Consider the following 18770-nt stretch of genomic DNA (forward strand, 5'->3'; position numbering starts at 1 on the left):
ATGTTCTTGTTAGTAGTACCTAAAATCCCCGTTCAATCGATAGTATCTTGATGTGAAGAATGGAATTGTAATTGTAACTGGAGTTTGAGAAGCTTGTATCTGATGACAACGGCTGTTTGTTACTGTTATTTTATAACCTGTCGGTGGTGATATAGTAGTCTGGGTGATAGAATTGGGGTATACCCTTATTTACTTACTTACTTACTTACTTACTATATAACGCTACAATAAGTATACTTTACTATATAATAAAAAACGAAAATACAAAAAGAAGAAGAAGAAGAAGTCGAGGCGGAAAGGAAAGGAAAGGAATAACGGTTACGGTTACGGCAACGGCACCTTTGGTGTTAGCGTTATCCCCGGGCTGTTTGGCCACGGAAATAAGGCGGGGTACGGGAGGGTAACAGTTCAACAGGGTTTGTATAAAACCAGGGGTCTTCTGGGTATAGGTGTTTGCATACTTACCCTAGGTACTGTTTGGGTAGGGCTAGGCTTTTCTTCAGATAGTATAATTTGAAAACACGTTAATTATCTATGATGTGAATTATATAGTAGTAATGTTAATGGAAGAGTGATAGGAAAGCGAAGATACGGACACAGATAAAGTGGCAAATATAGATCATAGATTCATAAACATAAGACATTGATCTGATCTGCTCTCGACTGGTCTGATTATAAGCGAACTTTACTTACACCATTTCGCCAGGACAACTACCTACCTACCCACCTAAACAACTGATGTCTCAAGAAACACCAGAATCAAGCGTGATATATGAAGAGCCAATTGACATTCCCATCGAAGATGATGACGAAGATGATGATGTTGACGAAGAAGATGTCAAAGCTGAATCTTTGACGTCTACAGACAAACAGCAAAATCACATACCAGCAGAAGATAACGTTGACTATGATAATGACAATGACAATGACAATGACACCAATACGAAAAAAATGGACCCTCCGACAATATCGAGAAGCGTCACTGCTACTCCCATTGACCAATCACTCTCTACCAAACATCCCAGAGATTCAGAACGTGAAGACAATGATGATAATGATAATCAAGAAAACGAAAACGAAAACGAAGACGAACTTCCATCTTCGAGCGGTGCCAATACCCCAAAGGCTTCCACTCCTCCTCTTACTCCTACTCCTACCACTGCTTCAACGAATAAAAAATTGAAATCAAAAGAAGAGGCATATAAAAAATACCCTAAAATGGACCCGAAAAAGGTACCACCGGGGAAGAAAGTTCCTCTACATCTATTAGAAAAGAGAAGATTAGGTAGAATTAAAGCTGCAGAAGAATTCGCTAAAAAATTAAAAGAAGCTGGGATTGAAAAAGTAGAATCTGTAACAGTACCACCCACGGGGCTTTTCCAACCATTAAATCTAATTAATCAGAAAAATTATTCATCCATATATCTAAAGAATGATGATCAAATATTTTGTCTCAGAGATGATAAATCTTTGAAAAATACTTCTCCAAATCAAACCTCAACAGCAACGCCGGATAATATCGTAGAGTCTGTTGCGACGGGAATAAACAATAAATCTACAGGCGATCAATTAAATTTAAATGACCCTACTAAGACAATCATTATACATACGGGTTCACATTCTTTAAAAATAGGAAAGGCATTAGATGAAAATCCAATAATAGTACCAAATTGCGTAGCTATCCCGAAGCAAGAGTATGAAGGCATGACAAGAAATATTAATACCAAAGATTCTATACCAACTCCACCAGAAAATAATATTTTTGATTCAATAGCTCAATCAGATGAATTTAATGATTTGAAATTAGAAATAGAAACTAATTTTAAAGAAAGAATGAAGTATTATAAAAGAAGAATCCAACCAAATAGTTGTGAACAAGTAAAATCATTTAACAAGATTTCTAAACCTGAAATATTACCCATTTCCAACGATCCACAACGTATTCAATGGATTAATGAATCAACTAATAAGCGTTATTATGGTTCCAATGCAGAACGTTGTACTGACTTACATTTTAAAACAAGGAAACCATTCTCTAACAATGGTTCATTCAATATCGCATCAACAGATTATATATCCTTACAAGATCTTTTATCAGATGTAACTAACCTAATAGAACATTCTTTGACATCTTCACCATTTGATTTGAAACCATCTCAATTCAAAGAACACAAAGTTGTCCTTATAATCCCAGATTCGTTTGGAAAAAGTCATGTGGAATTATTCATCACATTATTATTGACTCATTTAAAATTTCAAGCGGTAGCAATCATACAAGAATCATTAGCTACATGTTACGGTGCTGGAAATAGTGTCCCCACTTGTGTAGTGAACCTTGGTGCCTCCCAAACTACAGTCGCATGTGTAGATGAAGGTACAGTACTAGAAAATAGTATGGTAAGTTTAAATTATGGTGGTAACGACATTACAAATATTTTCGCTACTTTCCTTTTACAAAATGATTTCCCTTATCACAATTGGAACTTAAATTCTATTGAAGGTTGGAAATTGGCTGAAGAATTAAAGGAAAAATATATCACATTCCAAGATATGGACGTCACAGTTCAATTATTTAATTTCATAAAAAGATTACCAGGGATGGATACTATTGAGAAATACGATTTTAAAGTATTCGATGACGTTATGTTGGCTCCTTTAACTTTGTTCTTCCCCAAGATTCTAAAACTAATGAAAGAACAACAACCACAAAATAGAAATAAATTTTTACAATCTCAATTACCAGATTCAAGAGATATTTATACAACAAAAATTAATGATTGGAGATCAATTACTCAAGAGGAATGTCTTGAATCTAAATTGTTTTCTTATATTGACAATGAATTAGAACTATTGAAAAGAACATTAGAAGTACCGATACTCCTAGAAAACTTTCAAAATAATTCGCCAGATAATAAGAATGATAAACTAAATTATACACCACTTGATGTGGCAATCATTCAAAGTATAATGAATGCAAGTACAAACATCGACATGTCCAAAATGTCATCATTTTATTCAAATATCTTAGTAGTAGGCGGGGGATCAAAGATACCAGCATTGGATTTCATATTAACTGATAGAATTAATATTTGGAGACCAAGATTATTAAGTCTAACTTCATTCCCAAACTTTTACAAAGAATTAAGTAAAGATATTAAAGATTTACAAAATCATTACCTCAAATTAATCTCAACTGCAACAGCGGCAACAACCCAGACCACAGCCACAGCTACAACAAATAATAATACTACGAATTCAACTTCAAATAGTACACCAGCAATCACTCAAGTACCATCAGGCACCAACATTAGTAACAATTTAAATTCAACAAAGATTGACAACACTCCCGGTGCAGAAACAAATGAAGTTGAAGAAGCTGTTAATAAATTGAAGAGGGAAATGGACGACAAAATAAACGAACTACTCAAAGAAAAATTAGAAGAATATTTAGAAACTGTAGAAAAGGCTCAAAACGGTAATGATCATTATTTACCAGTTAGTGTGGTTCCTGCACCACGTGATATTGATCCGGCTTTGATTCTTTGGAAAGGTGCAAGTGTTCTGGCTCAATTGAAAATTATTGAAGAATTGTACATGACTAATGCTGATTGGGATGTTCATGGTAGTAGAATACTACAGTATAAATCCATCTTCCCATATTGAGTAATAAATAGCTTCTATATTAGAAGTAAATGTAATAAAAATACATAGACTGTTAACAAAATAACGAAAAGAAAACGTCACTAAATAGAATAAAAGCAATAGTATAAACATCAACATATATATAGATGTATAAAATAATAAAAAGAATAATTAATAAAGAAAACGCACAATAAGTAAATAAGGTTTTGGATGGCTTAAATGGACGTGTACTAGTAGTATGGTTAGTTGTTCTGGTCTCTGCGGAAACGGGATATCATTAAAGTAAAATAAAATAAAAAGGAGAGAAAAAGAATAAAAGTAGAATGATACATGAGAACCATCTCAAAGTATTATTAATTTGAATATCATTACAAATAAGTAATCTCCAATACTAAAAAGAACGCGAATGTATAGAAAACTACAATGGAATAAATGAGGATTGTTGTGTAAGCTTTCTTGTAGTGAGTATGTATATCAGAGCCTGCTGCTATTGTTTCTTTTTTGTCTTTTAAGTATATTTAACTTTTTTACAACTATGTTCCTCTTCTTCAATGATATCCATTTCATTATTACTAGAAATCGATTCTCTATTTCCGTTTATGTTCATATTAGTTGTATCGCTTCCCATTGGGACTTCCTTACTGATGTTGTGAATATCTTTAGTACTATTCGCATTGACATTCGCATTATTTAATAATGAATATACGGGACTACTATTTGTTGTAGAGACAGTCTTATTCAAAATTGTTGGAGCAATGATGTTAGGTAAGCTATTTGCTGACCTCGAAAATCGTAGTGCATCTTTGTTAATAGGTGATCTTGACGTAGGACGTGGTGGTGCCATTATTGACGTCGGTAATGACGACTGGCTATTTCTTTTAACTATAGTTTGATCATCAGTTAAAGACTGCCTTGTTGAAATCGAAGCTCTTGGAGAAAAGATCGTAGAACTATTTTGATCTAAAACTGAATGAATTGGAATAGCTGTAGAACTTGGTTTTCTATTATTTTGGCCCGATAATGATGGGCGGGAGGAGCTGTTTAAGCTCGAAACCGGGGTCAAGGGGTCTAATAATACACTTCTATGTCTTTTACTAGAGTATCTAGAACTTGCGTTGGAATTAAATGGATTTTGCATCATTTGATATTTCCCAGTACTACCATTTGAGCTTATGGCGGAATTATACGTATCTATAGGTATTTGATTATTTCCATTCGAATCACTAGATTGAGGAACAGATTGAATGACAGAAAGCGGTGCAGTGTGTGGCCTTAATGGGATGGCTTGTTGGATCATATTGATGTTACCTGGTGTTTGATTATTGTTACTAGTGTTGACGTGCTCAGTGGCAGTTTGTTGACTATAGATAGATTGGGGTTTCATAATAATTGGATATGAGTGTCTGTTCATTGAATTAGTGTCATTTGGAGTCAAATGTTGTTGGCCTTGGTGAGTTTGCTGTTGTAACTGTTGAGTCTTATTTTGGGATGATTGTTCATACATCGCGTTAATTTGAAGACGAGACAATATAGACCGTTTAAAATTTGTGATCTCACTTTGAAATTCATCCCATTGCTGTTTCATTTCATTATCTTTTAGACTTGTACCAATACTCGGTTCTGATATTATCCCGTTTGTATTTTTATTCAGCAATGAAACAAATTTCTGCATATAGTCGATTAGTTTAATCATGTCCATATTTGCAGCTTTCATGGTTTGTTCTACAGATTCGTGAGTGTATTGGGGGTCGGGTTGTTCATATCCTTGATCTGTATTAGTATATTGCTGGGGTTGCACTTGTCTATACTGCTGTATCATTGGTATGGATTCTGTAGAAGGGTATGGAGTGAAAGGAACATCTTGCGCCTGCATAAGTTGATGTTGTTTTTGCTGATTTATTCCTAGCTTATAGAACGATGGATTTGATTTAACGTTTATATTTCCCTCTACTATGTTTGGATATTGAGATAGCTGCGAGGGCACGAATTTGGCGTTTTGATCTGTTACTGTCGATTCTATATTACCAGGTTGTAACACTTGTCCATATGAAGAGGCATTGGTGTTTAGATTACTAGGCATGTTCAAAATGTTCATATTAGTATTATTATTGTAATTATAATTACTGGATGAACCACGAGAAGGCGTCGCATTTGAAGCTTTCCTTGAATTCATTGATGATATATTTCTAGAAGAAGATCTTCTTTTTATAAGTTTTAAACTTTCTACATCACCTTTCCTAAAAATACCTGCGCTATGCTTAAATTCCCAGATTTTTACTTGTTCATTATCAGTTATATTATTATTAACATCAGTATTTGCATGATTCGTCACGTTAGTTGTTGTATCATCTTCAGTTTTGTTATTAATATATTGATGATCATTGGAAACTTTATGGAAGCCATAAATATTCAATTGTCTAACAAAACTAGTAATGTTTGTATGCTTAAAATAAGTAGCCAATGCTTTACTAAACCTTTCTGTCGGTCTGATTAAGAAAGATTTACCGTCATTTGACCACCATATCAAATCTTCCAAATCTTTATCTTCTAATATATTGTATAACTTATGAATAAAAATTGTATTTGATGATTTGGGAGCTTGTGATGGTTGTGATGCTTGTTGCTGTGGTTGTAAACCTTTGGCAACGGTTGGTACAATAGTATTAATTATCGGTTGTTCATTCGTTAATTGTTGTTTCCCTTCGGCAGTGTTACTAGGAGTTTCTATGCTTTTCGGGGTTACTGATGAAATTTGCATTGTTGTGGTATCATGATCTCTTGTCTGTTCGTTAGTGATATTTTCTTCCTTCATTGAATAAATACAAATTATTGTTGTTCTGTATTTTTTCTTCTTTCAAAAGTAAAGATAATGTGGAATAGGTAATAGCTCTCCTTATAAATGAATGTGGGGTAAGGAATGGAACTAGGTTCAGGAAGAAATTATGTAAATAATTGGTTGGTGAAGCTTCAGATATCACCAGAAATAGAGCAAACTAAAATGCTACAAAATGGTGTATGGTAAAGGAAACAGGAGCAGAATAGATTCAACGAATTGTCCTGACTAACTTGACTACAAAGGCGATCTAGAACAATGGTTGATCGTCCAAATGTAGTGCTAGAGCTTAAATGTGTAGCGATAATAGTAACAGCACCGTTTTTCGATGTTCCGAATAAATCTAACAGACGATTCTAGTAACACAGGAAAAGTTGATACTTGATAAGCCAACTTGTACCTTTATAAAGGATGTAGGCAAATGACAGGAAACAAGACTGGACTACCGAACCCGCAACTGCAAGCAACGTTATTCATCGCACCATTCATGATTCCCATTATTCCAAATGTGTTTTCTGAAACTTTTTGGGAACGTTTTGATTTTCCTCGAAGTTCAAGAAAGCCCTATCCACAATTTAGGGGTATAACCCGCAACCCTAGTTGTCTTTTAGGGTCAAGTATTTTAGAGGATTTTGAGGATAATAAAGATCAAAAGATACAGGAAACAATAGATAGATAGATAGATAGATAGATAGATAGATCATTTCTTTCTATCTCAATTGGAACACTTATAGACTTCAAATACAAGCTAATATCACTGCACTGTACCAAGCAGCATTTATTTTATCAAAATGGAAAGCAATGATTCTGTCAGTTCCCTCATGGAAATGGGGATCCCACGTGAAGTGGCTGTTAATGCACTTATAAGGGCTAATGGTAATCTAGAAGCTGCTGTGGCATTTATATTCTCTAACGAAATCCCGCCTGAAAATAATGAAACTAGTACTGTTGCCAATGATAATGACACTGGCCAGCAAGAACCATCTCAATTGCCTCCAAGAAGCGAAGCATCAGGAGCGGATCCGTACCAAACCCACAGCCCTACGCCAGAACACTATTATATGAAAGATGAGCGGAATGCTCCCTCATCCCAATCTTATGAGCAACAAGAATATATACCGACTTCAAATCAAGAAAACGTTACTTCGCAGCATGGAGAAGATAGAGACGACGATGGGGATAATATCCAGGAAAATGATGAAAGTACATTCAGTTCTAGTTCAACAAGTTCACAATCACCAGCTCCGTCTCCTCCAAATTATAATGTTGTCACCTATACTCAATTAAAGGCAAGGGTTACAGATCCAACGATTATATTGCCAGTACCGATGAATTCTCTTTTAGAAAATTATCTTGCCTTGATCATGTTAGCGATTGCTATTAATATTCCTACGCCATTTTTGAGGCCTGATTTCAAAGACTTAAATTATGAAAATGATTGGTACAAGGGTAATTCTTTAAGCATCCCGAACTATGGTTTAAAAATTCAAAATGATCACGATGCTGATGATGAAGGTGTTTCTGAACCTAGCGATACCAATATTCTTGACGGTGAAGGCGAAAAGAACAACCAAAGGAATGATGATATTCAACCAAAATTATTATGGCAATTACAAAAATTGATTTCTGTAGTGAATTCTACATTGTCAGAGCGTTCCTATATATCTACAAAAGTGTTTTCATTGGGATTGACTCCTGATGTAAGATATACTTTGGCAAATTATGAAAATCTAGCAGATGTTTTACCTGTTTTCTATAAATCTTTAGCTACTGAAATGGAAAAATGTGTTGCTATCTTTGGAAGTGACATAACTGAGAACGACAAAGTTGATAACGCTGATAACGATAATAATAACGGAAACAGCGAAGAGAGAATGAGAGGAGAAATGGAAAGTTTATTTGTATCTACTGCTAGTTATGAAGATGCTGCTACTGGCGAACGTCTCAAGACTCCAGTAACCACATTATCGTTCTCACCTGAGGAATATGAATCCAATTTGTATAAGATGTTTAACACATTACTATTCCCAGAGATTGATAATCCATCAAAGACAGCAGTATCAGAGGGGGATGTTCCCGGTACGGGGTGTCTAGATTATATCGCTCCGATATTCACTGTAGTTTTCCATGCTATGGATTCCACTACTGACGAAGTTGATTTACCAGGTGGAGTAGATATGCCAATGGAATTTTATCCTCAATTATATACCTCCACTTGTAGGGACGCATTAGTTAGAGATGTTTTCCCCAGGCGGAAAGAAGCTCATAGGTTATCTAAAGAATTGTTACAAAAGTTTAACCAACTGAGAAGTTTCCAAGGGAAAGATATTACCATGTTTTTGAAATCCACGATGGATTATTTAACCAAGGATTGTGGTTCCGAAACTAAGGCTTTGGAAGAGATGAAAATTTTAGAAACGTTAATAAATAATGCTAAAAACACTATAATGGAGGATTATAAGGCACTATCTGCAGATTTACAAGGCCCTTTAAACGTTTCTCATCCCGAGGTTTCAATTATAGATCAAGCAAAGGCATCGAATTTGATTGACGATGAACCTTATCTTTTGACAATGGCTGTTATTTCACCGTTAGCGTATTTTATCAGAAATAGACAAGGGAAATGGTATCTTGTTAGATTTAATATGATATCGACTGAATTTCAAATTACTGAATGCGAATCTATACGGAACGTTCAAACAGCTATCAAGCAATGTACAATACATGCCAATGAGGAGCCTTTAATGTTCATATATTGTAGAAAAAGCGCAATACTGGATGACTTGATAATACAGAAATATTTGGAGGATAATAAGGGCTGTTTACAATTCTCCAAAGATGACCAAATTGCATTAGATGTTCTACGTCAGCAAATATTTTCAAGCGACGATATACAAGACGTACAGGAAGAGAGAAAGTGAAGAACGTAACAAAGTCACATAGCTAATAGAAATATATATATATATACTCGAAGTTAGAAATATCCTTCACTGTCTGAACTGTATATTATATTATATTATATTATATTATATTATATTATATGGTCGAGAAATTTCGGAGAAGTGAAATGAACGATCCGAGACATCTACACAGAATTCCCCGTAGCAACGTGACTTTGTTTCTCCGAACCACCAGTGAAAACGTCGCAGGGTCACTTTATACTAACTTTGGGAAGTTTTTGATCTGTTTTGATTTAAATGTAAAACTTATACGGAGAAGAGTTGCATACTTTGAGCAGTCATTTTTATTCAATTGTGTCTTTCCTGGTGCTCTTGATAATGGGTAATTTATCAAATATCACTCAGTTCCTCGAGCGAACATTATCAACTGTCGAGCAAATCAGGTTTTTTGTTTTTATTCAATTGCAAAACTGGAAAGTAGGTGAGGGGAAAAAAAGTCCTTTTGGTTGCTGCTGCTTATTTTTAAAGCTTAATTGGAAGAAAGTAAAAATAAAAGTAAAAATAAATGAACTAATGAGGAAACCAAGATTTGGATTGAAAACGAGAAGGATTTTCAAAACAATAAAACAGCTCTTATTACTAATAATATTCTTAACTATAATAACATCATGGTCATCCATAAAAGGTCATTTACAAAACATCTCGCTCTTCTCCACTCGTGATTCTACTATTCATCCAGAGTATGAAGAGGGTCCTATCTTAGATATTCAAAGACTTCGATGTTATCATTGGTATTCTACATGCAATGTACTATGGCATGATGGAATCTTATGGCAAAGGATCAAGAAAGATTTATCGGATGAAAAATTGTATGCACTTGAATCAACACAGTATTATGATTCATACATTTACGTGAAAACGTTATCTGCAAACATGGATACTTTGTCTCCTAATATACCTAATGGTAGCCCACATACGTTGAAACGAATCTCAGAAATTGCCATGTCACGCGATCCGACAATAATCCCGATGCAAGTTATTAGAGATGTTAATAAATTGTTTAAATCGAGTGATAGTTCCATGTTTCATACTCATGTTTTTCATCAAAGTGGTGATGAGCATGATCCAGTATATTCTGATAATCATGCGCATAATAAGAATAAAGATATAGACGTTCATGATGATAATAGCCACATGAATGGCTATCAATTTTTACAACAGATTTGGTCATGGCTTTTGGCAATTAGCGACTCTCACGATGATGATCTTTCTTTAATGGGTGAAGATTGGAAATATAGAGGGTCCGGTATTTGGTGTAAATATGAAAATGGGGTTGAAATGGAACCAATGATTGTTAATAAATTAGAGATATATTTAGGATCATCATTTCAAGAATTTAGGCATAATTGGAAAGAAATCATACATGAATATAAGACAGAAAGGGACGAACGTGATGTATCGTTACCAATTTCCATAACGAGACAGATTGGGAGGGGAACCAAAACAGATCCTGATAAAATTATTCTCATTGAGAAAGAAACTGAAAAAAAATTTGGGTTAATGACTGCATTTGGATTTAAGATATTACAAGTTTCAGATTTGCATTATAAATGTTCCGATGAAAGTATATCAAATTTGAAAGAATTTCAAACGAATAATTTTATTAAGAAGGTAATATTAAGAGAATTTCCCAATTTAATAGTCATTACAGGGGATATTTTAGATGGAACTAATTGTGTTGATTATCAAACATGTATCATGAAATTGGTTCAACCGTTTATAAATTTTGAAATTCCATATCTTATTATGTTGGGTACATCAGACTATTCTAGATACGCTTCGAGAGAATCTATATTGCAATTCATCAGAACGTTGCCATATTGTATAAATAAGTTATCACAGAATGTGAACGATACCAACGTTATGATTCCAATTTACAATAAATATAATGATGACGACAAAGTTAATGATCCATATATAATGATTTACGGAGTTGATTCATTTAATCCAATTGATAATACTAAGATGAAAAACGAGGGTTCTGTAAAATGGGACTATGGATTAGCATTTAGATCATTACCGATTCCAGAGTATAGACCAGAAGGCATGTTCCCAATCGTTGGTCAATATAATGAAAAATCCTCGTTAACATTCGAAGAATTTGCTAATAACGATGACTCTGTGGATGCTGATGATGGTGGTGATGGTAGATGGATAGGGGCAAATAAATTACAAGATTTCTTGATATCAGAAAATGTTCAAGTATTAAGTTGTGGACATGAGCATAGTAATGATTGTTGTCTTCAGTCCAAGAATAAAATGTGGTTATGTTATGATGGAAGTAGTGGTATGGATGTAGCCAGATTAGAGAACATTCATGCAAGTGTTAGATTATTTGAAGTTGATACTAATGCTGGTGAAATAACTTCATGGAAACGTAATTCCAATTCCATTGATAACGTCTACGATTATCAATACATATATAAGAAAAATTGAGCATCCCTCTGTTTGAGACGTTCTCATACATAAATAAATAAATTCATTCAAGCATATTAAGTAATAAATACCGAAAAAAGGAAAGGGAAAAAATATTTTTAAATAGTTAATAACATACGGTTTATAGTATTCTTCATATTATCAAGTTAAAGTGAGACCAAAGAAAACGAATGAAGATGTTCTATTTATTGAGATTAAATATATGTAAGGTTACACTCAAATTTTATTATATATAGGTTCTTATTATTTTGCTTGTCATGATGATATGTTTATTATAATCTACCAATGACAGCATCAGTGAATGAAGAAGTGGTAGCTTTACCAGCCAAATCTCCTGTTCTTCCCTCAGGGCCTGAAGCAATTGTGGATAAGACCGCCTTTTCAATCTTATCAGCATGATTATTCAAACCCATATGGTTCAACATCATCACAGAAGATAGCAATAATGCAGTTGGGTTTGCCTTGTTTTGACCTGCGATATCAGGAGCAGAACCATGAACTGCTTCGAAAATGGAAACTTCATGACCAATATTAGCAGAAGGAGTCAATCCTAATGAACCTGCACTTAAACCAGAATTCAAATCCGACAAGATATCACCATACAAGTTTGGACAAACTGATACTGCGTTAGAATATGAAGATGGATTCGACACTACGTTAAGGACAGTATTATCGATTAATTCCGTTTCTAATTGAATATCAGGGTATTCTTGAGACAATTCCTTTGCGACATCTACGAATAATCCATCTGCCAATCTTTGAATGGTGGATTTATGGACGACGATGACGCGAGGTCTTCCAATGGCTCTAGCATATTCGTATGCATATCTAATGACACGTTCTGAGGCATCTCTTGTGATCAATTTAATGGATTGTACCACACCTGGTGTGACTACATGTTCGATACCTGAATATTCACCTTCAGTGTTTTCTCTAATGATGACTAAATCAACGTTATCATAAATTGTTTTGAAACCTTCGATGGATTTAGCAGGACGAACGTTTGCGAAAAGTCCGAATGTTTTCCTTAAGGTTAAATTCAATGAACGATGACCCTTACCGATAGGTGTAGCTAAGGGACCTTTCAAAGCTACTAAATTTTTATTTATGGATTGTACTGCAGGTTCTGGGATGGTGGTCAACCCGTTGATAAATAAGGGAGAGACATCACATGGTTCCCAATCGATAGGAACCTTTGCAGCGTCAAAAATTTGCTTTACTGATTGTGAAATTTCGGGACCAATACCATCACCTTCTATGAATGAGACTGTGAATTTCCCCGTTGATGGGTTTGGTTTCCCTGTGAATTTACCGATGGATGGTTGGTTTTTCACTGATAAAAATCTTCTTGTTGTATTCCTTAGAATGATATTTCTGAACATTATTACTTGATGGTATTATATATTATGTGAAATAAAAATAAAATTAATTAATAAAATTGAAAACTAGGGGAGCAGATCAAACTGTAAATGCAAATGTGGATAGACCTTTCAGGAGACCAGATATTAAAAAGGGAGTTCAGAAAGTATATGTAGGTATATCCTTAGATAATTATTCTCAGTAAAGCAATTATATACTTTTTCCTCGAGCTGTAGAGAATACAAAACAACTTAGATGAGCTAACTAGCTGTTGTTCAAAGTAAGGTATTCAGTTCATTATATGTGATTGATATAATTATTTCCTGTCATGTTTCGAGAGAATATGGCAGTCCCCTGGTTACCCGTCAGCCATTTTCCTCGATTATCATTTGCCGATGCGGTAGGGTGTGTGGGTGTGGTGACCTGAGCTTTTCCGTGTTCTCGGTGGTGCGACTGGAGGAGTCTGGGTGTTGGGTAATCAGTTTTTCGGTAATACGTTACCCTGATACTGTTTCTTTACCTGGGCGGTTATTTCTGTTTCCCTTCATGGATATATCTGGGATTCATAGTAATACAGGTTGTTTAGGCATACATATATATTAGGAACTCTGCTTAACTTACGCCAAGAAGAGGATATATATATCTGTAGACTTTATGATTACAAACACAAACTTCTTAAACATTAATGTTAATCTTCATGTCACTGTCGATCTTGATCAGAACTTGTGGTGTTAAGGTTTTTTTGTTCAACCTTTGTAACCAAGACCCACGTCTTCGTTCATGGTATGGATGTGTAGGTGGGGATAATGATGGTTCCAAGAAAATCGTACCACTTGAAGCAGCGGCATTTTGTATCGTTGTGATATGAGGATCAGAAAATGATATCTGTGGTCGAGATGGTCTCTCAGCACCTGGGTTGTATGAGAAGGATGATGATAAATGTTCTAGCTTATTGATAGTGTTATCGTTATCGTCATCATTAATTTGTCTCTCTTCCTCATCATCATCATCACCATCTGTAAGGGCATCCTCTGGAATAACAATATTAGGACGCTCATTAGTTTCTTTGCTCTTACCTTGTATCCATGAGAAAAATTTCAAACCACCACTACTATGTCTATGGGTTGTACCATTATTACTGCTACTACCACCACTACTTTTACGTCTATTCTTATTAGGTTCACCTCTCGGTATAGTTAATTCTTTGGCATTCATCATTCCTATTACTGGTGATGTTACCGGTGTTAATAAAGATGAATCGATAGACCTTTGAGGACTTCTTTTTGAAGAGTTTGATACAGGTGATGTAGAGAATATATTCAATTTAGGAAATTTTGAATGAGTTGGCGTTGTAGTGATGGTAACTTTTGGACTTGCTATTGGTGATAACAACAAATTATCCCCTTTTAGAATTGGTGAAGGATTAGTATCATTACTGCTTGTCTTTGATGGTATAAGTATTGGTGAATTGACTTGTTCTCCAAATGTATTTGGTGACGATTTCTCATCTTTACTTTGCTGTCTAGTAGCATTATCTTGTTTTTGACTTTTCTTGGTATCCTTCACTAAATGAGGTAATAATTTATATGAGTGAACTATCAAGAATTCCACTACTGATCTGGAAAGTTCATATTCAACAGGATCCATATCATGGTTTGGATGCGATAAAATGGAAGGTTGGAAAATAGCCGATAAGTTTTTGGCTGTCATCAAATTAACATCAGATTGTCTAACAAACAAATTCAATAAATCTAACAAATAAATCGTTAATTGTTTTCTTTCATTTGGTAACTTTGTAAATAAATCTTCATATTCGGCAATGGCCTCTCGTATATCTCTTGCTAATTTCTTTTTATATCTAGTCATTTCAAATTGTTCCTCTTCTTCAATGTTGTCATCGGTAGGTATTTGTTCTTCAATATCTTGCTTTTCAGTCTCTTTAGCATTTAAATAATCAATAATATCTTGTCTTTTCCTTAATGGTTCCCTAAAACCTTCATACAAATTCAAAGAAATCAAAGGTTCATCCAAGTTATTTAAATATCGTTTCAACAAAGTAGCCACATCATGAATAGAATAATGATCCCATTCATCAAATTTCAATCCAAAATCTTGACTAGGGTCACAAAATATATTTTGTAATTCTCTAACACGTTTATTATTCCCACCAATTCTAAATATTCCAGAAGTTTTTAACCCATTAGTTTTCAAATATGAACCACACTTAGCTACAACGATGGGGATAGATCCGAAGCTAATTAATTCATCTTGAAGTATTACTTGTGCATGAGCTAATTTTAAACTTTCATGTAATGATGTACCGAATATTTTACCTTTGAAATCGTTTTGTGTTGTTATGAATGTATCTCTATAATTTTTAAATTCAGAAGGTGATAGTATTGGTGATTGTGGCGAAGTTGTCGTCATCATTTCTTTATTCTCGGTACTGGATGACGTTATGGTATTTGATTGAGGATTCTGTATTTTTATGCTGGGGATTTGTAGTTTTGAATCTGGCATATTATTATTTTTGTCTTTGCTCCTCTTCTTCTATTATATGATTATTTTTGTTCTTGAAAATGTACCTTTGAATGTAAAACGATGGATCGATGGATGAGTAGATGAGTGTATGCTTGTTTAGAGTCGAGTATTTTACAGATGTTGGACGGTTTTTTCAAGTGTATAGAACCTATTATATGTATAATGTATGTATAATGTGTGAAAGCCAAGACAATAAAAAAAAAACTTAAGGCAAGTGTACTAAAAAGGAACACCTTTGACCCAAGTTGGTTTAACTCTCTAAATGTCACTATAAAAGGTAGTTTAAGAATAGGGAAGATGATGATAGAAACGGGTAATAGATATGCTGCCTGCGTTACCCTTTTAATTTAGATTGGATTTATCCCTTTTCAGGTAATCGGGGGATGGCGATGGGGGATGCCTGGGGGGCGGGCGGCGCAAGAGCGTAAAGGGAAGGTAAGGGTAGGCCGACGGTTTAGGAAACAGAATAAGAGAGAATGTTGAGATATTGGTGTCGGTTTTGCCGCTGGATTTTGCAAACCCTTACTTTACTTCACTTCAATCCATGGGGAGGTACGTTCAAGGGTTTCTGTCTGGAACCCCAACTCTAACGTTCTTCCCCCCCCCCCGTTTTCGCCAACTAGAAATCGGAGTTTAACAACCGCTGGAGGCTCGGCAAGGGGTTCGAATGGCAATGGTCCCGATTCCTGACACTTAGACGATATAGATATGTCAAGGAAAGATATTGCTGGTTAACCTTCCTATGCATCACAGCACTCTTCTAGATAAGACTTACAAGTAGAAGCAATACACTTTCAATATACATATTTTATATAATCGTTCCAGATAATGAGATAAATCGTTGAAGATATACTAAAAATAGTACTAATTGACTCCACAAATACTCTATATATTCTCCTCAGTACTTGAGACATTATCTGGTTTTATAAAGATATTGTTCTGATTCTTCTCCATATGTTCATAGTCCCTAAAAGCTATATTTATTATATATACACTCTATATATACCAAAACTAAGCATTTTTTACTTTTCACCCCTAATAAGTTTGAGATTGAGACCATGTAATCTTTCGATATACGCCGCGCACACGGTCCGTAAAACGCTGCGACTGAAAGAACGCGTCACAAGTTTATCCCGTCTCCCGTATATGGTGTACTAGCCTTAACATTCCATTGTTCTAACTACGTACCGACCCAGCTGTCGGAAAATATAGATATGCAAGAAGTTTTGACTAGCAATTAATTATCTGTATAGTTCTTCTCCTTGAGTCTCTTAATCGCTGTTTCTGAGTAAAGGTAAGCCAATGTAAGATCATTATGGTCTAGACTCTTCCTTCGAAATCGTTATGAGCAATAGTTCAAACAACTTACAGATATAAGAATATTGAAAACATGGATTTGCGAGGTGTTTACTTGCAAAATTCTAGTATTTGTAATTCATCAAACACACCTTGTCCGAGTAAGAACGGTCAATGATGCTTCCTAAGTAATTCTATTGCACGAACAGGGGATATCCTTACTTTGTTACCTTCTAGAGATTCATGTTTTTAGTCTCAACAGATATATCTTTATTTTGGCAAACATCTCATACATACATAGTTTTTTTGTTGCTTGTAATACGACCTTTTATAAAACTTCCCTTTTTATTTACATTAGTTGACTTGTTTTTTGTGTCCGAGAGTAGTGATACTTGTGGGGTGCCAGGTATAAAAACTCATGCTATTTAAGAGGTTTGTATACCACAAAATTGTTTTCAGTGGAGTAAAGTAGATTGGATTAAATTAAATTTGATTATTTGATCATTTTAACATTTTTAATAGTTACTGAGAGCAAAAGATTTAAGATGTCGACGAAAAATTCTACTGCCGTCATCAATTCGAAGGAAGGGACTTCAATTATTAGCTCCGACACTCCAATAACTTCAATAATATTCAAAAGAAATGTCTTCACAAACTTCGTCGAGATGAGGCAGTCTTTCAGAGAGGGTGCCGAATATAGCAAAACATGGTATATTTCATAGAGGGAGTATTTTTTTTGTGTGTTACTGAGTGCCAAGGAAAAATAAAGCTTGGATTATATTTTTATTATTTTGCTAGTTTTATATTTAGAGTATTTAACCTTTAGAATCTGCAAATAAATTTTAATAAATACGCCTTAAAATAACCATTTTATAAATGCAAAGTAAAATAATTCTCAGCCTATAGCTAATGGACAATAACAGGATATACATCATGGTACGTGCTGTGAGAGAAGGGCTCCCCTTCGTAGCCTCCTTTGGCCTAGATTTTTAAATTTACCTAACTATATACTGCCACAATGGCTAACCTATGTCGTTTTTTCGCAAATTTCACAGGGTTCCGGTAAAAACAAAACCCTATTCTGATATTGATAGCCAAAATATGCACAAATATATATATATGTATATATAAATGTATTAAACCTCTTATAAGTGCCTAGGAATAATAAAATACGATTTTGATTTAATATGATATTGTATTATATGATAAGATTAAATATAAAAGTTTTACATTTAGAAAGTATATTGATTTAAAACTACAAACAAATTTAGAAATAAGAGTGGTTTCGAACTTCTTATAATTTGTCGTAGTATTCTTGCCAGCCTGGAACTTCTTCCTTCATACCGTGTCTCTTACGAGCAGCCAAGACAATTTCACCGGCTTTGGTGGTTGGATCTAATGGATCACTACCTAAAGTAGCCCAATGGTCGAACACCATTTGTGGGAAAGCTTGACCACCAGTAGCTTGTCTCAATTCACCAGTGAAACCGAAAGATTCGTTAACTGGTAAGTAAGCCTTGACGGTAAACAATGGAGTACCTGGTCTTTGTTCTTCAGAAATAACTTGACCTCTCTTCTTGTTCAAGACAGAATAAATACCACCAACAGCTTGTTCTGGACATTGAATTTCGACCAAGAAACTGGTTCTTGGTATCTTTGGTTCAGCCAACAAGAACCGGACGTAAGTAGCTCTTCTCATGGTT

The 18770-nt window shown here is 34.7% G+C and overlaps 7 protein-coding genes across 7 annotated transcripts in view; 3 read left to right on the plus strand and 4 right to left on the minus strand.

Moving 5' to 3' along the window:
• Positions 1 to 738: 738 nt before the first annotated feature.
• ARP8 (Arp8p) lies at positions 739 to 3663 on the plus strand (the record flags this gene model as incomplete). The annotated part of the gene is made up of 1 exon (XM_003668993.1): positions 739 to 3663. One exon carries the CDS (start codon positions 739 to 741, stop codon positions 3661 to 3663), a length of 2925 nt encoding a protein of 974 aa, XP_003669041.1.
• A 487-nt stretch (positions 3664 to 4150) lies between these two features.
• SFL1 (Sfl1p) lies at positions 4151 to 6454 on the minus strand (the record flags this gene model as incomplete). The annotated part of the gene is made up of 1 exon (XM_003668994.1): positions 4151 to 6454. The coding sequence occupies one exon, from the start codon at positions 6452 to 6454 to the stop codon at positions 4151 to 4153; it is 2304 nt and encodes a 767-aa protein (XP_003669042.1).
• Positions 6455 to 7266: 812 nt separating this feature from the next.
• RUP1 (Rup1p) lies at positions 7267 to 9396 on the plus strand (the record flags this gene model as incomplete). Its single annotated transcript, XM_003668995.1, has 1 exon — positions 7267 to 9396. The coding sequence occupies one exon, from the start codon at positions 7267 to 7269 to the stop codon at positions 9394 to 9396; it is 2130 nt and encodes a 709-aa protein (XP_003669043.1).
• Positions 9397 to 9753: 357 nt separating this feature from the next.
• On the plus strand, positions 9754 to 11871 carry SIA1 (Sia1p; the record flags this gene model as incomplete). Its single annotated transcript, XM_003668996.1, has 1 exon — positions 9754 to 11871. The coding sequence occupies one exon, from the start codon at positions 9754 to 9756 to the stop codon at positions 11869 to 11871; it is 2118 nt and encodes a 705-aa protein (XP_003669044.1).
• Positions 11872 to 12143: 272 nt separating this feature from the next.
• On the minus strand, positions 12144 to 13253 carry IDH2 (isocitrate dehydrogenase (NAD(+)) IDH2; the record flags this gene model as incomplete). The annotated part of the gene is made up of 1 exon (XM_003668997.1): positions 12144 to 13253. One exon carries the CDS (start codon positions 13251 to 13253, stop codon positions 12144 to 12146), a length of 1110 nt encoding a protein of 369 aa, XP_003669045.1.
• Positions 13254 to 13905: 652 nt separating this feature from the next.
• BAG7 (GTPase-activating protein BAG7) lies at positions 13906 to 15750 on the minus strand (the record flags this gene model as incomplete). The annotated part of the gene is made up of 1 exon (XM_003668998.1): positions 13906 to 15750. The coding sequence occupies one exon, from the start codon at positions 15748 to 15750 to the stop codon at positions 13906 to 13908; it is 1845 nt and encodes a 614-aa protein (XP_003669046.1).
• A 2611-nt stretch (positions 15751 to 18361) lies between these two features.
• EFT1 (elongation factor 2) overlaps positions 18362 to 18770 on the minus strand; it is a gene marked incomplete at both ends in the record, with an annotated part of 1620 nt that continues 1211 nt past the window's right edge. The window contains one exon of the mRNA XM_003668999.1: positions 18362 to 18770. This exon is cut by the window's right edge and continues 1211 nt beyond it. Within this exon, the coding sequence (XP_003669047.1) occupies positions 18362 to 18770 (409 nt within the window).

The sequence above is a fragment of the Naumovozyma dairenensis genome, chromosome 3, assembly GCF_000227115.2.
Source record: "Naumovozyma dairenensis CBS 421 chromosome 3, complete genome".
Lineage (NCBI taxonomy): Eukaryota > Fungi > Ascomycota > Saccharomycetes > Saccharomycetales > Saccharomycetaceae > Naumovozyma > Naumovozyma dairenensis.